Genomic DNA, 16,950 nt, shown 5'->3' with positions numbered 1-16,950 from the left:
GTGCCCCGGCTGGCCAGAGGGGGCATGTAGAGCCCAGGACTGCTGCATGTATTTGTGAGAGTAGCTCACATTAGCTACCCAAGGGAACACGGGGAGAACATGCAAACTCCACACAGAAAGACCCTTCCGCCAACTTCATCCAGGGTGTGGGTGCTGAAGTCATGGGGGAACTTAACACGCCCTCAGCACCCACAGCGTCTCCAGCGAGAATTGAACCCAGGACCTTCTTGCTGTGAGGCGGCTGCACTACCAGCTGTGCCACCGTGCCCCTGTGCCCCCGTGTTTAGGTTTTAAACACCTGAATCCAAACAGACATGATTTAGTCACATGGAGACGATGGTCTTGTGACACGTATTTATCTGCACAGTCCTGATCCGGACAGAACCAGATCCCACATCATCAGGACAACAGATCAGCTTCAGGTTGTAGTTTATGTTCAGACATGCAAAATTGTTCCAGAGACATGCAGAGACGTCTGAGACACGAGGACACATTCAGGACAAAACCCAACAAAAAACAGAAAAACTTCAGAAAAATAGTTGAATACAACCCCAGACCCACAAAAGTTGAAATCAATTGTCCACCTGGAGTCAGGCCCAGCCCCCACAGACCAGATTCAGCCCAATAACAGATCCCCACCAGTTGACCTATCAGTAAGACCCACCCCTTAGTTACTGTTTCTAACTCAATCTATCAACGCTGGACGAGGGCTGTTCGATTAATCGATTTTAAATCGTAATCGCGATTATGTAATTAGAACGATGTTAAAACGTGAAAATCGTAAAATCGATTTTTTACTTTTTTTTTTTACCTTGTCTGCACACATATTAATGATTGATACCATATTAATGATTGATGGAAATACCTCTTGATACCTGCGACAAGTGCCCCATGGGAGAGGCTCTTTAGTGTAGGAGGGGGCGTTGGAACATGCCACCGGGTAGACCGGCTCGTGTTCCTTGATTTTTTTTTTCAGAGATAAAACTTTATATTTTATTATATTTTTTAAAACTTTTTTTCAACATATTTTACAGAGTTTTGCACTTTATTCATTCCTTTTTGGTTTAATAAGAGCAAAGTTTGCACTTAAAGTCCAATGGGGCAAATGTTCAATAAAAAAACAGCATATTTGAAATCATTTTCTTTGCCTTTTGTCAATTCACAAAATAATCGTAATCGAAAATCATATTTTGAGAGAAAAAAATCGAGATTTTATTTTTGGGCAAAATCGAACAGCCCTACGCTGGACTAAAGGGAAACTTTACTCCCTAACGTTAGACTAAAGTAGAACGTTACTACTTAACGCTAGATTAAAGTAGAACCCTGAGGCAGGGTCAACACTGGTGGGTCATTCATTATTTTTTATCTGGCTTTTATACAGCGGCCCAACACTTCTGGTGCTGGGGTTGCAGAACATCTTCTGGAAGTTCAACACGTCAAAGTCAACAGAAATATACCAAAATTATATGACGTTTTTGTTTGGGATCGTTTCACACATGATGGTCCGTGCAGAATCTGAAACCCTTAAAACAGCTGAAACCCAGAACACAAGCAGATCCTGTTAAAGAACCGCATCTCTGTAAGAGCAACAGCGTCTTTAACAGCAGAGCACCAGCTTCGTTGGGATAACGCTCACAGCTGGAGGAGCAAAGCAGGTCAGAACTTTGACGGGCAGGACCAGAACATCACTGCTGGCTTCTGAAATCCTCCTGATCAACAACAGACGCTGTGATTCAGTAGCTTAGTCATGACGGGAAATTTTCAGAGAAAACTCAACCTCAGAGTTCCTGACTGCTGCTTTTTGTAAAAATGCAATAAAAAGCATCTGATATGAGTCGACCCAACAGAGCCACGAGCTCAGATGAACATAAGACTTGTACCCTCCGTCCAGCACCGTGGGGAGCCATGAAGACCAGACACACAGGTCCTCCACCAGGCTCCCAAGTGCGGACCCGCAGGTCCTCCACTCAGCGCCAGGGTCCGGATGGGGGGTGAAGGAGTCATGTTCTGGACTCCTCGCAGTCTGAGTTCACAGTGAACTGGTGTGTAGTATTCTAGAGGAGTTTATGTCATAACTCCATCAGAGGAGTTCTGTTTACAGAAGGACGCGGACATCTGCACACGAATGTATGAAAAATAAAACAAATCATTACAGCTTTGTTTTCTCCTTTAAAAGATTTAGAAAATAACTCACAGTAAAAAAACTCAACAGTTACAACTCTTTACAATAATGAAAATGTACAAGTTTGGTACAGAAATGACAAAATGTACAAAGCTGACAGTTGAATGGGTCCAGCTAGCTGGGGATGGTCCTCCGGCGCTTGTTTGGGCTTTGTCCGGGGTCCACCTTCAGCTCCCGATACTGCATCTGTACGTCAAGACAAACACAGTTGGTCACGCAAAACCCCAGCACTGACGTCAGTCCCCCGTTCCCGCTGTCGCCTCATCACTTCTTCTACTCTTAACTCTTTAAACAGAACCGACTTGTTCAGAGATGCTGACCCACGTTTCCTGGTTTTCTTCAGGGTTCTGTGCTTTTCCACCTCTACGTCTGCCATCACCAGAGACACCATTATTTTGGTTCTTGACTTATCTGTTGTGGATAATTACCTCCACGGGCATCCATGTAGTTCTGCCGTGCATCAGCTGACCATCAGCAGATACTGGCAGAAGTTCTGACCCATGAAGCCATCAGGACCAGAAACATGTCTGGATGACGGATGTATGTCTACGTGAAGTCCTGCTGAGCGGTCAAGATGAACCTCCAGGTACAGGTGATGGGTGGACCTGGAGGACCCATCACGCCCTGCTACTGCAGCTAAACCAGTGTTAGCATGCTAGGCTAACTACACTAGCTAAACCTGAATTTGAAGTTCAGAGTCTCAAATCTAAAAATGTTTCATGAATTCATCATTTCTGACTTATTTTTTTTCTCGCAAGTTTACGAATTCACGTTGAGTCAGAAATGTTTAGCATCGTCATGCTAGCTCAGTTAGCCACAGCAGAAAGTGTGTTAGCTTGCTTTATTAAGTCCAGCCTTTATTAATCTAGCCTGTTTGTTTCTGAAGAGAACCTGGTTAACGCGTCTCAGCAGGTCATCTGAAGGCTGAGCTCCGCCTTCACGCTGGAGTTTTAACAACCAGACCAGCCCTGTCTGAACTCTGCAACAGTTTCTGTTTGCTCCCGTTCTTCACTGTCCTGGACCTTCATGCTCCACCCATCCTCCTGGACATCCATTACTCCATCTAAGCACATTATTTAACAGCTGAAGTGCCTAAATGAACTGTGTGTGAGTCTAAATTTAGAAGTAATGTTTCTTTATTTTTAGGACTCAGTACTCGTCGGAGGATGTTTTGTTTTCATCTATGTTCAGAAAGTTTCCGGACCGCGTTCCTCTCTGCAAGGCAAATTTATTTAGGTCTTTGCAAGACCTTGTTACTTACCACTTGAACGTCAGATGGAACTCTGGACAAGAAGTCAAGAAGCTCGTTGTTGTCGATCATGTACGGGTCACGCAGCTTCTTGGTGAATTTATTCACACCTGCAGAGCAAAACACCAGCGTTCAGAAACATTCATGGTTTTAGCTACTGCACTATACCCAACATGAACATGGACCTGGACCTGGACCTGAACCTGAACGCGTCAGTAAATGTGCTTGTTTAGATAAAAAGGTTGTATTCAGGGGTACCATCTGGTTTCCTAGTCATGACGTTTCATCATCAATTTGGGTAAAAATAAATAAAATAATTCAACATTTCTGTTCTTTGGTTCAGTTGTCTCATACAACACTGCCATTCACACCGCTGTTTTTTTGTCTTCTAACGTCACACAAACAAAACATTGAACATGAACGAGTTCATAGTTCTTCAATGGCCTCTGCACTCAACTCATCTATATATATATATATATATATATATATATATATATATATATATATATATATATATATATATATATATATATATATATATATATATATATATATACTCCGAGCAGCCTTCCAAGTGACCGAACTCCTCACCCTATCTCTAAGGGAGCGTCCAGCCACCCTGCGGAGGAAACTCATCTCGGCCGCTTGTATCCGCGATCTTATCCTTTCGGTCATTACCCAAAGTTCATGACCATAGGTGAGGGTAGGTGCGTAGATTGACCGGTAAATTGAGAGCTTCGCCTTTCGACTCAGCTCCTTCTTCACCAGGACGGTCCGATACACCGACCGCATAACTGCGGATGCTGCACCGATCCGTCTGTCAATCTCACGCTCCATCGTTCCCTCACTTGTGAACAAGACCCCGAGATACTTGAACTCCTCCACCTGAGGCAGGACTTCTTCACCCACCCGGAGAAGGCACGCCACCCTTTCCCCGGTGGAGAACCATGGCCTGGTTTTGGAAGTGCTGATTCTCATCCCCGCCGCGTTGCCCACGGCTTCAAACCGCCCCAGCATATGCTGAAGGTCCCGGCTTGATGAAGCCAAGAGCACAACATCATCTGCAAAAAGCAGAGATGAAATCTTGTGGTTCCCAAACAGGATCCCCTCCGGCCCCTGGCTACGCCTAGAAATCCTGTCCATAAAAATTATGAACAGAACTGGTGACAAAGGGCAGCCCTGCCGGAGTCCAACATGCACTGGGAACAAGTCTGACCTACTGCTGGCAATGCGAACCAGACTCCTGCTCCGATCATACAGAGACCGGACAGCCCTTAGTAGGGGGCCCCGGACTCCATACTCACTGACCCCCCACAGAATGGCACGAGGGACACGGTCAAATGCCTTCTCCAGATCCACAAAACACATGTAGACTGGTTGGGCAAATTCCCATGAACCCTCGAGCACCCTGCGGAGGGTGTAGAGCTGGTCCAGTGTTCCACGACCGGGACGAAAACCGCATTGTTCGTCTTGAATTTCGGTTCAACTATCGGCCGTATTCTCCTCTCCAGTACCTTGGCGTAGACTTTCCCGGGGAGGCTGAGAAGTGTGATCCCCCTGTAGTTGGAACACACTCTCCGGTGCCCTTTTTTAAAAAGAGGGACCACCACCCCGGTTTGCCACTCCAGCGGTACTGTCCCCTTCCTCCATGCAATGTCGCAAAGGCGTGTCAACCAAGACAGCCCTACGACATCCAGAGACTTGAGGTACTCAGGGCGAATCTCATCCACCCCCGGTGCCCTGCCACTGAGGAGTTTACGAACCACCTCAGTGACCTCGGCTTGGGAGATGGACGAGCAAATCCCAGTCCACAGTCTCAGGTGCCTGCCACGATAGGCACCAGAAACTTTGCGTCCACACCTTCGAGCCGCCGCGTTGACAATGGAGGCAGAGAACATGGTCCACTCGGACTCAATGTCCCCCGCCTCCCTCGGAATCTGTGAAAACTTCTCTCGGAGATGAGAGTTGAAGATGTCCCTGACAGAGGGCTCAGCCAGACGTTCCCAACAGACCCCCACAATACGTTTGGGCCTGCCCGGTCTGTCCAACTTCCTCCTCCGCCAGCCTATCCAACTCACCACCAGGTGGTGATCAGTTGACAGCTCAGCCCTTCTCTTTACCCGAGTAAACATGGTGTTCGTTATGGACAAACTGTAACTAGCACAGAAGTCTAATAAGTGAGAGAGAGATAATTTGTTTATTGAAAAGGTTTTTGCTGAAATTAACAGCACACAATCGCTGTTTGTTAATTAGTGATTGACTCCTCACTGCTCCCTTTGGGAGATGCTGCTAAACAACCATACGAATGTGAATGACTTACAGAAGTATGAAGGACAGAGACGGAAACAATGTTTAGAACGGACGGATGTACAGACGTACGAAAGTGGATAACTGGACCTCAATTCTCCAGCATCGTCTCTCTGTCCAACACAGATTCATGACTCATCTGTCATCAATAAATCTGGTATTCTTCGTGCAATCAATAAATCGGCGGCGTCCAAGCCATCATCTGGACATCCGGACTCACCCCAGGCGAGGACCAGGTACCGTAGTGGTATGAGGTAGAGAAGGAGCATGGCCAGAAGCAAGGCAGCGATTGCCAACCAGCTGAGAAAAGGCACAGTCCAGTTGAATGTGCTGGAAACATGGAAGAAGAACAAAAGGGAAGTTCATCAGGATGCTGCAGAGGCTGCTGTCTCCAACACGACCACTACGGTCCTCATCTGTGGAACAGCCTACCAGAGAACCTCAGGGCCACAGAGAGACTGTTGACATTTTTATGACCTTCCTTTTTAGTTTAGCTTATAACTGAATTTTATTTATTTTAATAGTGTGGTTTAATTTATTGTTATGTAGTTATTTCTTGTTATTTTAACTAGTTATTTTTCAATTCTTTTTTTAAATGTACTCTTTCATATTAACTTTTTTTTTGTGGTATGTGTGCTGTGTGGGTATCAATATGAGGATGTGTGTGAAAATGACCAGATGTGTATTTTTAACCATGAGTGTGTCAGTTTTTCTTTGTTAAATGTTGATTTTTTTTTATGTAAAGCACTTTGCGTTACTGGTATATGAAAAGTGCTACATAAATAAAGTTGGATTTGATTTGATTTATATATCAGTAATGGTTTCTTTAACCCTTTTCTTTAAATGTGCATGAAAATAGGAACATGTGAAGCTTGCTACTCTGCCTTTCACCTGACAATGGGTGCAATAGGCTCCTCCCCCCACCTGCAATCCTGCAGCCTTATTAATCTTAGCATGGAAATGAATGAAAGTTAGGACATGAGCTGCAGCTGCTGAACCGTATGAAAGTATGTGGAACTTCTAATACCATAATACGAGGACGTGAACATCTAACCGCGTCTTGACGCGGGTAAGGTGGTTGTTTGAAAGAAGAAAAAGAAGAAAAACCTAGAAACTGGTCTGTGACGTGACACCTACTTCTTCATCCTCTCTCCAAACGAAGCCGCCTCATCCAGAGCGCTCTGTACGCTGATGAACACGTCCTGGATGGCGTACAGCTTGTCCATGAAGCCCTTGTGCTCCGAGTCCTCAGAGAGAGACAGAAGCAGAAGGAACCATAACACCTTAAAAACGTGAGCAACCAAAAAAAATATTTCAAAATGAAAATTTTACGACAGGATTTTTAGCATGCTAAAGCTAATAGTACATTGTCAGCAGTTAGCATGACAAGGCTACAGTTATTACGGCAAACCTCTAAAGCCAAGACCAAGGGCTCTTTCCTTTTTATAGGGACTTTCGTAGATGTCCTCGGATGGAAGACTGTATCGATCAGGTGGGTTCTGCTAAGTTTGTTAGTCAGTGAGGGGTACTAACAGGTCACCGCAAGGCTTATATTCCTCCGCTGTGATGCCCTTTGGGATGCGTAACACACCACCTTTCAGCGCCTTATGAACCGGGTTATTGGTGACATGGGGGGCTGTGCGGTGTATTTGGATCATGCAGGGATTAAAGCAAAAAAAATATTTTTGACTGAAATTTTTTTTTTCAGGCCAGTTCATATTCCCCCTTCATCTATGCACTGCACCTATTGTGAAAACCAGGTTTTTTCTGTCTTTAACATATATAAAGTGGTCTCCCCTCAGCCTGCCAACTCCAGAGAAGGAGGAAAGCAACCAAATTCTGCAGTTTTCTGAACTTATCAATATGACTCTGTCCTTCACAGGATAAGTAAAATGGATCACTGCAAAAACTCAAAATCTTAACAAGAATATTTGTCTTATTTCTAGTTAAAATGTCTCATTTTAGTAAAAAAAATGTCATTACACTTAAAACAAGACTCAACACTGGAAAAAACAACAATTTTCACCTTTTTCAAGTAGATTTTCACTTGAAATAAGTAGAAAAAACAAGATTTTTCTGCTTGTAATAAGAAGATAAATCTTGTTCCACTGGCAGATTTTTCTACTTATTTCAAGTGAAAATTTACTTGAAACAGGTGAAAATGGTCAAATAAGTTATTTTTCTGGTGTTATTTTTCTGGTGATAACTCTAAATGTTGAAATAGCAGTAAAACCACATTAATTGATGAAATGACATAAGTGATGGAAAGGGGGGATGGCAGTTTTACAGGGGGGATGCCACAACCCCTCATCACCCCTCAACTCCAGTACTGCCTGTGGCTATATTATACATCTGGGCTGATGTGGACGTACAGTAGCATAGGAGAATAGGCTATTTCAGTTACTGGTATGTATGGCTGTCTGTACAGTCACGCAAGTTCAATGCTATTAAAGCACTTTAAATCAAAGCATTTAGTTTTTTTTATATAAAATAAATACATTTCTATGCAGTTGTCGAATGTCCCTTTTTTGGCGCCTGCGCTGCTGAAATCAGGCGTTCCTTATTTCTATTTCTAAAAGGTGGTAACCCTAGAGGAGACCCGCCGGGCGTCGCAGCTGGGGAGATCCGCGAGAAGGGCCCGGCGCGCGTCCAGAGTCGCCGCCGCCGACCGCCGTACCCGATCCCCCCCGCCGGTCCGCCTTCTGCGCGTTGCCGGACACCGCCCCGCGAAAACCCCCGCCCGACGAAACGCGACCGCGGCTGGACGAAGGCCCCGCGAGGCGGGCTGAACGCCGCACCTCCGGCGGCGGGGAGAGGAGGGCGACGGGGCGACTGCTCCCCCAGACTCCCCCCTTGATCCAACACGCCCCCCTCTGTTCCTGATTGGCTAATACCAAGGCTCTGGCTCGCTTAATTGGTTTACAATAGCGCCAGTTTAATGCCTAAAAGCTGATTTATGGTTCAGCGTTACTCCAACGCAGAGCTTACGGCGTAGGTTACGCGGAGTGGCGCACCGTACGTTGCGTCGATTTAACGCAGAACCATAATTCAGGCTTAACATGATAACGCACGTGCAAATGTTTTTTTGTTCTTTTCTTTTTTTTTTCCTAATTTTCGAATTGACGGAAATCCGTCTAGAGACGGAGAACTTTAATCCCTGGGATCATGTGGTCACCTATTCTGACTTCTGGGAGTCTCATTTGGTCCGTATAAAGTAATTGTTAATTTTGCAATTATGCAAGTTTGCCAGAGCGACTGTGACCTATGTCGGTCAAGAGGTGGCGAAATATGTCCCATCAAACCTTTAACCTTGTAACCCTTTAACTCTGTAACCTTTATAAATAAAACTAAACTGAAATTGTGGGCGGGGCTATGATGGTCTGCTGGTGTTAACATGCTCTCCTCCAGTGCTGCAGCATCATTATCAACCCTGAGGACTGATTAGGAACATCTGGCCCTTGTGTTGCTTCCTCTATTCATCTCCATCCTTCCCAGGGTGGAGTGGGGCTCTTCTCCCATGTATCTTTGGTTTATTTCATGCCACCCAACATGTTAATGTCCAATCACGCACACATGGACATCTTCACTACTGATCCTACTGATTATCACACATAGTTCTGGCGTTTGTTTTGGTTAGATGAAACATCTAAGTGTTGGCCAACAACCTGCATAGCTCACTTTGTTTTGTCATGGCTTTTGAGCCGGGCTGTGACATGTGCTAAAGTTAGAGCAGGACGCAAGTCCCGGATGATACATTTCTGGATGAAATAATAATTAAATGTGATAAAACAACTTAATTCAGAATGTTAGAACATTACAAAACAGAATACAGTGATAAATCAGTCAGACACTGGCACACTGGCCAGTTCTGGATGAGACCAAGAAGAACCCGAGTCCGGTTGGATCTGCTGTTCCTGATCCACCTCGTCCAGTAAAGCCATGTTGAGGTTCCCACAGAGAGCTCAGAGTTCTGTGTGAACAGAGACGGATCTGGAGATCTCTGCTCCGGCTGTTGTCCTTATGACCCAGATAAACATCTCTCCACTCTGAACATCTTGCAGGCAAAAAACAACAAGGGGAATACCTTGTCTTCTTTGTCGTCCTCTTCATCCTCCCACTCAAACACGGCCTCCATGGACTGCAGCACAGAAGAAAGCAGCGTCCATCAAACTGTACGACAGAGAGACACTGACACAGAAGAAAAGTCCTGCTTCCTCACCACGTCAGCCGTTTCTCTGCTGCAGGAGAAGACGTAGTTCCAGACCAGCAGCAGCAACAAGGCCAGTGGAAGCATGTAGAGCTCAAAGTTCCACACCGCCACCACGAACAGCTGGTAGGAAGACAAGAGTCACCACAGGCTAGAAACGGAAACCGGAACCGAGCGCTCACGGGTGTCTTCATACCACGAAAGAAATGACGCTCCTCTGCGGAGACTCCCACTCGAAGCAGCTGTTGATGTACGTGCCGTAGCTGATGAGGACCATGATGCACCTCTTTACCCGGTTAAAGTTCTGCTGCAGCAGCTGGAAGACAAAGTTGGGGATTTCAATCAATGTTGACTAGAAATCGTAAGTGGGAAAGGGAAATAGGTATGTTCCACAGTTGATCTAGGACAGGGGATTGTTATCTCCCAGTCAGAAGGTTGCACGTTCCATCGTCAGACTCAGCAGGGCGTCTAGTAGACGGGCTTCAACATCAGCCAAATAAAACCTCCGACTAAACACAATACTGTACTATTTCCACATAACTGATCCATAGAAAAAGGAGCCAAAAAGAAAAAAGAAAAGGCTTGTGAGCAAACTTAAATACTCCCTTTACTACTTCCATAGGATTGAGATGTCAGGCTCTTCTAATCATCATCACTGATGATGCTCGGGGGTCATGTTCTGGTCTCTGGAAAGATCCGCGAGACAACATGTGTTGGAATAGACGCTATATAAATAAAACTGAATTGAACTGATGATCCCAAGTAACTTTTGCATACATCTGTGTTACGATGTGTGCCGTCCAGCGTAAGAGTTTAACATGTTGTAAACAACAATAACGCACCTGTTTGGAGACTTTTGGCTCTTCCTCAATGTATTTCTGCTCTGCAGGGACCAGGGTCCTCATAGCAGCTTTAACCTGAAGATAAAAAGCAGACAAACAAAAAATAATTTTTGTCATCATCATTTCATCATCAGGGAGACCAAATTTATCAAGTCCATGATGGATTCATCACCATGTTGAAGATGATCTCCTCCTCCAAGTAGATGACTCCTTTGGATGGACCCGTCAGCTCCTTGTTCTTCAGCACGTACGCCCTCTGCTGACCGTTTCGGATCTAACAACGAGAACGTCACTTTTTAGTTTACAGTTGTGGTCAGAGGTTCGTACCTCTCTCCGTGTTCGATCATAACGTGGAAACGTTTCCTGTCTGAGGTCAGTTTTTATCAATGGCTTTGCTCATGTGTCAGATCCTTACAGTCAAATATGTAATCAAATGTAAAACTTTGCAAAAAGAGAAATCTCATGATCTACGACTCCATGAACTCACAAATGTGTGAATATCATGAATATTCTGATTTAGGCGTCTGCAGATGAAGACAGCTGTTTTTATTTCCCCACTAATTCTGGATATCAAAGTTGATCTTGTAGTCCAGAGCCTCCTGGTGGCTGCAGGAGGAACTGCCTCTGTGTAGCCTGAGTATTGTGTATACATAGAAATAGCTCCGAATGGGCCCAGTCTGTTAATTCTGGATGGTTCAAATAATCTCGACTGGTGTTCATCAGCTGGAAAGTGTTTAGCTTTGTCTCAGGCTGACAAGTCAGTGCTATAAATGGACGATACGGTCTTTTATTAATATCTTGATATTTTTAGGCCATGTCACGATACACGATATATATCTCGATATTTTGCCTTAGCCTTGAATTAACACTTTGATGCATACAATCACACCAGTATGATAATTCTATATGTCTACATTAAAACATTCTTGTTCATACTGCATTAATATATGCTCATTTTAAACTTTCATGCAAAAAAGGGGAAATCAAAACTAAGTCAAATTTACCAAAACTGTATTTATTAAACAGTTACTAAGCAGTGAGCGGCACAAATATAAAAATTGAAGTGAAGGAGAGACGAGAGTGAGAAAAGCCTGTAATTTAATGCCCGCGGCTAAAAGCAAATGCATGACAATGTATACTCGAATATTCACGATATAGTCATTTTGTATATTGCACAGAGGAGAAGCCGAGATACATCGAATATACTCGATATATCGCCCAGCCCTAGACGTATGACTCGACGATTGGTGCTCCTGACCTTGATATGTGAACTCTCTGGTACAGCTGTCCATAAAAAGTACATAAACAGCAGATTGAGATAAAAACCTGAAATCGGGTCTACTTCTACAAGGATTCGGTTGCTTACAGTGTATTTGGTACCTGTTGGATGTTATTCAATCATGGAGTGTTATTGCTGTGAATTTTCCCATGATGCCATGCAACAAGACCCCTGTATCTGAAAGTGAATCCCAAAATATTTCCACAGGTGCCTCCAATCAATTCAAATAAGCAAAACTGAACGATCCTGACACATAGAAATGCAGTCTTTCCTTCTGATGTCACATGTGATCAATTAGACATCAAAACATGTCCAAATCAAAGTTTCAGAGAAGTTCATTGTTTTTGAGATGCAACCTCATATCTAACCCTCAAGCCTCCATTCTGTAACGTACCAGTACCTCCTCTGACCACAAGAGGCATGCAGATCTGTTGTGCTGACTGAAGAGCCACTAACAACGATGTGTTAAAGGAGACCTATTATGGCATTTAATGTATATTTTAAACAGGCCTTGAATGTCTTAAAAACGGGGTGAACAGACCCTGCAGAATGTGGTTGCTTTCCTCCTTCTCTGAGTTGGCAGGGTGAGGGGAGACCATTTTATATATGTTAAAGCAAGAAAAACAGTCCAGCACGTCTCCATTTTGCCCACTTGACATGGATTTTGTTGTGTCTTACATCAGGAGCTGACACGTGAACTTTTCTGCTACCACTACATGGTCAGAGGGGGTACAGCTTCAAGGAAAGGAAGGAAAAGGAAGCAGACTCAGGACCACCATTAAGAATCCTTTCTATGGTCTGAGACTCACGCTTAACAGAGGAATGGCCACTTTTCCCAGGAAGTCTGCACTCCTGTCTCGGTCTTCATCAAACACCGTCACCTCCAGAACCGAGTGGACGTCCTTCACGTTACTGAGGAGACAGAAGAGATGAGGAGCTGCAGCCTCTACATTGTTTTGTAGAGACTTGCTTCCAAAGATGTAATTTACAATCAGACAACACACACAGTCTGAAACAAACAGATTAAAAACAGCAGCTTCTGCCCAGGACTGTCACTTAGGTAGGAGCACTGGGTGATAAAATGGGGAAAAAATTGGGATACAAATTTTTTTTTTTTAAAACAGCAGCTTCTCGAAGACTTCTTCTGCTTGTGGGAAGATTTTCAGCTGAACAGAAACGTTTATCGCAAGAAGACAAAAACAATCCAACTTTATTTGTCCAAACACAATGAAAGCGACTCAGGAACAGAAAACACTCGGGGAGGCGGCGTCTGAAGGTCTGCATGCCAGCAAGTGCAAGTGGTTTTGGAGTAGGAGTCAGATCCTGCTAACAACTTTAAAGCCAGGTACAGGTGTAGCGTGTGGCACACCCAACACATATGGGTAAACCCCCGCCTTTGCTGGAGTTGAAGCTCCCATCGCTAAACGGCTGCATGAGCAGTTTTCCATTTTGTTCTGTTAAATGCTTTAACAACAGTGAGCAGCCAGCTAAGTTAGCTTTTACAAGCGTCAGTTAGCTGCTCTGATTTAACGTGCTGTTAAATCATGCTAACAGAACTGATCTCATCTGCAGCAGTACTAGCAGTAGCACTAGCAGCAGTAAAAGCAGTGGTACTGCAGCGGTCATAGACATAATACATAGACGCCTCATAGACTGACGCTGCCTATTGGAGCTGACGTTCAGCGCGGCCGCCATCTTGGATGGGTCTCCAATGCGGCCCCAGTGCATTTATTTCTACTGAGGAAGGTTTTATCACCGACTACAATAATCCATAATTCCCAGAATTTTTACCTGATTTTCACACGGTTTGGTTTGTTACAAACGGCAGAGATTTAGTTATGATACAGGTCGCTGTCACACATTAAAAATACGTACTTTTATGCTGAAATACTTTGTATTATGCTCTTTAACAAAGACATATGGTATGGCATATTGACAAATGTATAAATTAATTAATTTGATATTTTAATAAAGAAACAAGTTTGATTGTTCATTTGAATTTATGAGTCATGAGCTGTCATTAGGCCATTAAGTGAAAGTTTTTATACATGTCATTTCATTCAGTAACACATACATACAAGCTATACCAGCTCAGTAATTTTTTTTAAAGGCCTGGAAAAGTAAGCATTATAAATCCAGGTCGTACTGCGGCAAAAAATTGTATTTTAAAAAACTGGAAATCAGAAAAACCCCAGCAACCAAACAGTGGATCAATGAACTTGCATCATATAGCTCTCCAGAAAAAATACTGTATTCTGTTAGAAAAAAACTTTGACCTTTTTTGGGGACCCTTTTTTGAATTGTTTGCCTTTATTTGGACTAGCTAATGATCTGAATCATCTACTGCATTAATGAATGTGTTTTTTCAGGACTTGATTATTTACTTTATTATGCATTTGCTCCAGTATTGTTATCCATATGTGAAAAGAAGCTAAATGATTTTGAATGATGTAGTCTACTGACCATATGAGGGAGGGAAGGGATTTATTTATTTATATTTTTTTTCTTTCTTTCTTATTAAAATTATGTATTTCTTTTTGTTTAATTATTGTTATGAAAATTTGAAAAAGGGGAAAATATTGATATTTCTATTGTTATTATAAATCTTTTTTTTTCTCTCTTATTGCCCTCAATAAATATATCTATAAAAAAATTAAAAATAAAAATAAATCCAGGTCATTCCAGGGTCTTATACTACCCTGTTAGGCTTGCAACTGGGGCTGGAGAGCTAAAACCCTTGAAAAAGAACTGTTTTGCAGCTTCTTGCGTGTACTGGCACTCTGTAACTCCAGTGTAGTTAATTTAGCCTGGAGTGAGGAGACCCATCCAATATGGCGGCGACGCTGGATTACGTTCCAGCATGTCGTGAGGCGTCTACGTATATATGTCTATGGCAGCGGTAATAGCAGCGCTAGTAGCAGCACCTGCAGCAGCATTAACAGCATTAGCAAAACTAGCAACGCCAGCAGCGCTAGCAGCAGCGCTAGCAGCAGCGCTAGCAGCAGCGCTAGCAGCAGCGCTAGCAGCAGTGCTAGCAGCAGCGCCAGTAGCAGCACTGGCAGTGCTAGCAGCAGCAGTGCCACGACAACATGATGAACTCCAAAATAAAGGAACAGATGCACAAATACGCAGATGATGGTGAACTTACAAGGTGAAGACCTTGTTCCACTCAGGGCTGAGGTTTTTGTAGACCGTGTGAGTCTGCAGTCGGTCGTTGTTCAGCTCCAGAACACAGAAAGGATCACTTTTACCTGCAATATCAGTCACGTTAACACTTGTATAACTTGAGTTCATTCATGACGTTTTACAGCCGATGTTATTACCGGTTACGTCCGCAGCCATGAGTCCCTCTGCTCTCAGCACCTTCACCTGTACCACGCCCACGTCTTTGAGGTTGGAGAAGGACCTCCTAGCAGCCTGCGGCATAAAAATTCAGATTGACATATAAATCTCTGAGTCTAGTGGATGTCACATCTGAGTCTCCCTCAGAGGGGCAGCGTACATATCTCCCGAGGATCTCCCTGCGCTCCTCTGGGTCGTCCAGCGGTGTGATAGACAGGTCGGCGATTGAGACAGCAGCCGAGGCAGTGAGCGTCACTAGTAGCACCACGAAGCCCCGGGACTCCTCCAGCGGCAGCTCCAGGTGGTGGGTCTGCTCCTTGATCAGAATGGAGAGATCCAACTGGCAGCTGGAGCACCAAAAACAGATCAGCGACAAAAAGGTGATAAATATCCTCCTGCAGAACTGAAGATGTTGTATTAAAACGTAAAGCTCAAGTTGAATCATGGGCTACAGTGTCCTGAAACATTCTATCACCAGCTCCTGGTAGGTTCCTGCTGAACTTTAAAATAAAAGATACCGTTTACAGTTTGATTAGAGAAGCGAGTGAGCTACCAACATTTACCAGATAAACTGTAGGAACCTCACACTCGTAAACTGACCGTCCAATGAAGTCGTCTCTCCGCCCGGTGTCTTTGTCCCACACCGTGATCTCCAACACGCCACCCGTCTCCTCGTACACATGCAGGTCGAACTGCTCCCTCCACTGAGGACACAGCGTCTTCGGCACCGTCTGCACAAAAACACACCCATCGATCAACCGAGGCTCATCTCTCATGCCGTCCACAACACTCGTCTCACCGACCTTGCTCTTGTACTTCTGCGGTCCCAGTCTGAACTTGACGTACGGGTCGCTCAGGCCGTTGGGGTCCATGGGTGTCAGGTTCCGACCTTCGATCAGAGCGATGCTGACGATCCCTCGCCACAGCTGAGACTTCCGATGGAGGTCAGAGAGACGCATGGACTGCTGCTGCTGGTCCACACAGACAAAACGCTGAAATGTGTTTGTTAGAAGGAAGGACGAAGGACACCGGGAAGAACTCTGATCTTCATCGGATGGTGGTCTCTGTTCCTCAGAGGTCCACAGAACAATCTAGGGTGATCATACTTATAGAAGAACTTGTAGTATATTTATGAGTCACTTCTGATCAGACTGTAGATGAAAAAACAGCCACATAAACTGCTCTGGATCAGCTGGATTTATAACTGCATATTTACACGATGAAGAGCAGAGCCGGGGATGGAAATGAGAGCAGCGACGCCACGAAACCACAGACACATCTCCTAGGTGGGAGGGGGCGTAGCGACTTCTCCCAGGCAGGAGGGTGCATGGCAACCCCTCCTAGGTGGGAAGGGGGTGCCACGACACCTCCTAGGCGGGAGGGAGCGCCACAATGTCTCCCAGGCGGGAGGGCACGTAGCGTCACCTCCCAGGCTGGAATTCTTTAATTTTGAAAAGTTGTGGAATTTAAAGTCACAATTTCATTTTTGCTCAATATTATTTTACGTTTTGCAAATATAGTCAGAATTTCTGAATGTTTTTG

The 16,950-nt window shown here is 44.4% G+C and overlaps 1 protein-coding gene across 5 annotated transcripts in view; it reads right to left on the bottom strand.

The window, feature by feature from the left end:
- Positions 1-143: 143 nt before the first annotated feature.
- mctp1b (multiple C2 domains, transmembrane 1b) overlaps positions 144-16,950 on the bottom strand; it is a 40,754-nt gene continuing 23,947 nt past the window's right edge. For 2 of the 5 annotated variants that reach the window (XM_061734059.1, XM_061734061.1), the window contains 15 exons: positions 16,212-16,379; positions 16,009-16,139; positions 15,569-15,755; positions 15,390-15,483; positions 15,215-15,317; positions 12,876-12,978; positions 10,960-11,061; positions 10,788-10,862; positions 10,142-10,261; positions 9,958-10,068; positions 9,823-9,876; positions 6,876-6,985; positions 5,959-6,068; positions 3,444-3,541; positions 145-2,368 (listed from right to left, as the gene is read on the bottom strand). In XM_061734059.1, the coding sequence (XP_061590043.1) occupies positions 2,297-2,368; positions 3,444-3,541; positions 5,959-6,068; positions 6,876-6,985; positions 9,823-9,876; positions 9,958-10,068; positions 10,142-10,261; positions 10,788-10,862; positions 10,960-11,061; positions 12,876-12,978; positions 15,215-15,317; positions 15,390-15,483; positions 15,569-15,755; positions 16,009-16,139; positions 16,212-16,379 (1,638 nt within the window). In that variant the 3' untranslated portion in view covers positions 145-2,296. Of the gene's footprint in view, positions 2,369-3,443; positions 3,542-5,958; positions 6,069-6,875; positions 6,986-9,822; positions 9,877-9,957; positions 10,069-10,141; positions 10,262-10,787; positions 10,863-10,959; positions 11,062-12,875; positions 12,979-15,214; positions 15,318-15,389; positions 15,484-15,568; positions 15,756-16,008; positions 16,140-16,211; positions 16,401-16,950 lie in introns of all 5 variants that reach the window. The other 3 variants (XM_061734060.1, XM_061734062.1, XM_061734058.1) reach the window with 2 other exon arrangements.

Source organism: Cololabis saira, chromosome 11, assembly GCF_033807715.1.
Source record: "Cololabis saira isolate AMF1-May2022 chromosome 11, fColSai1.1, whole genome shotgun sequence".
NCBI classification, from domain to species: domain Eukaryota; kingdom Metazoa; phylum Chordata; class Actinopteri; order Beloniformes; family Belonidae; genus Cololabis; species Cololabis saira.
This window is presented reverse-complemented; position numbering and strand designations above follow the sequence as displayed.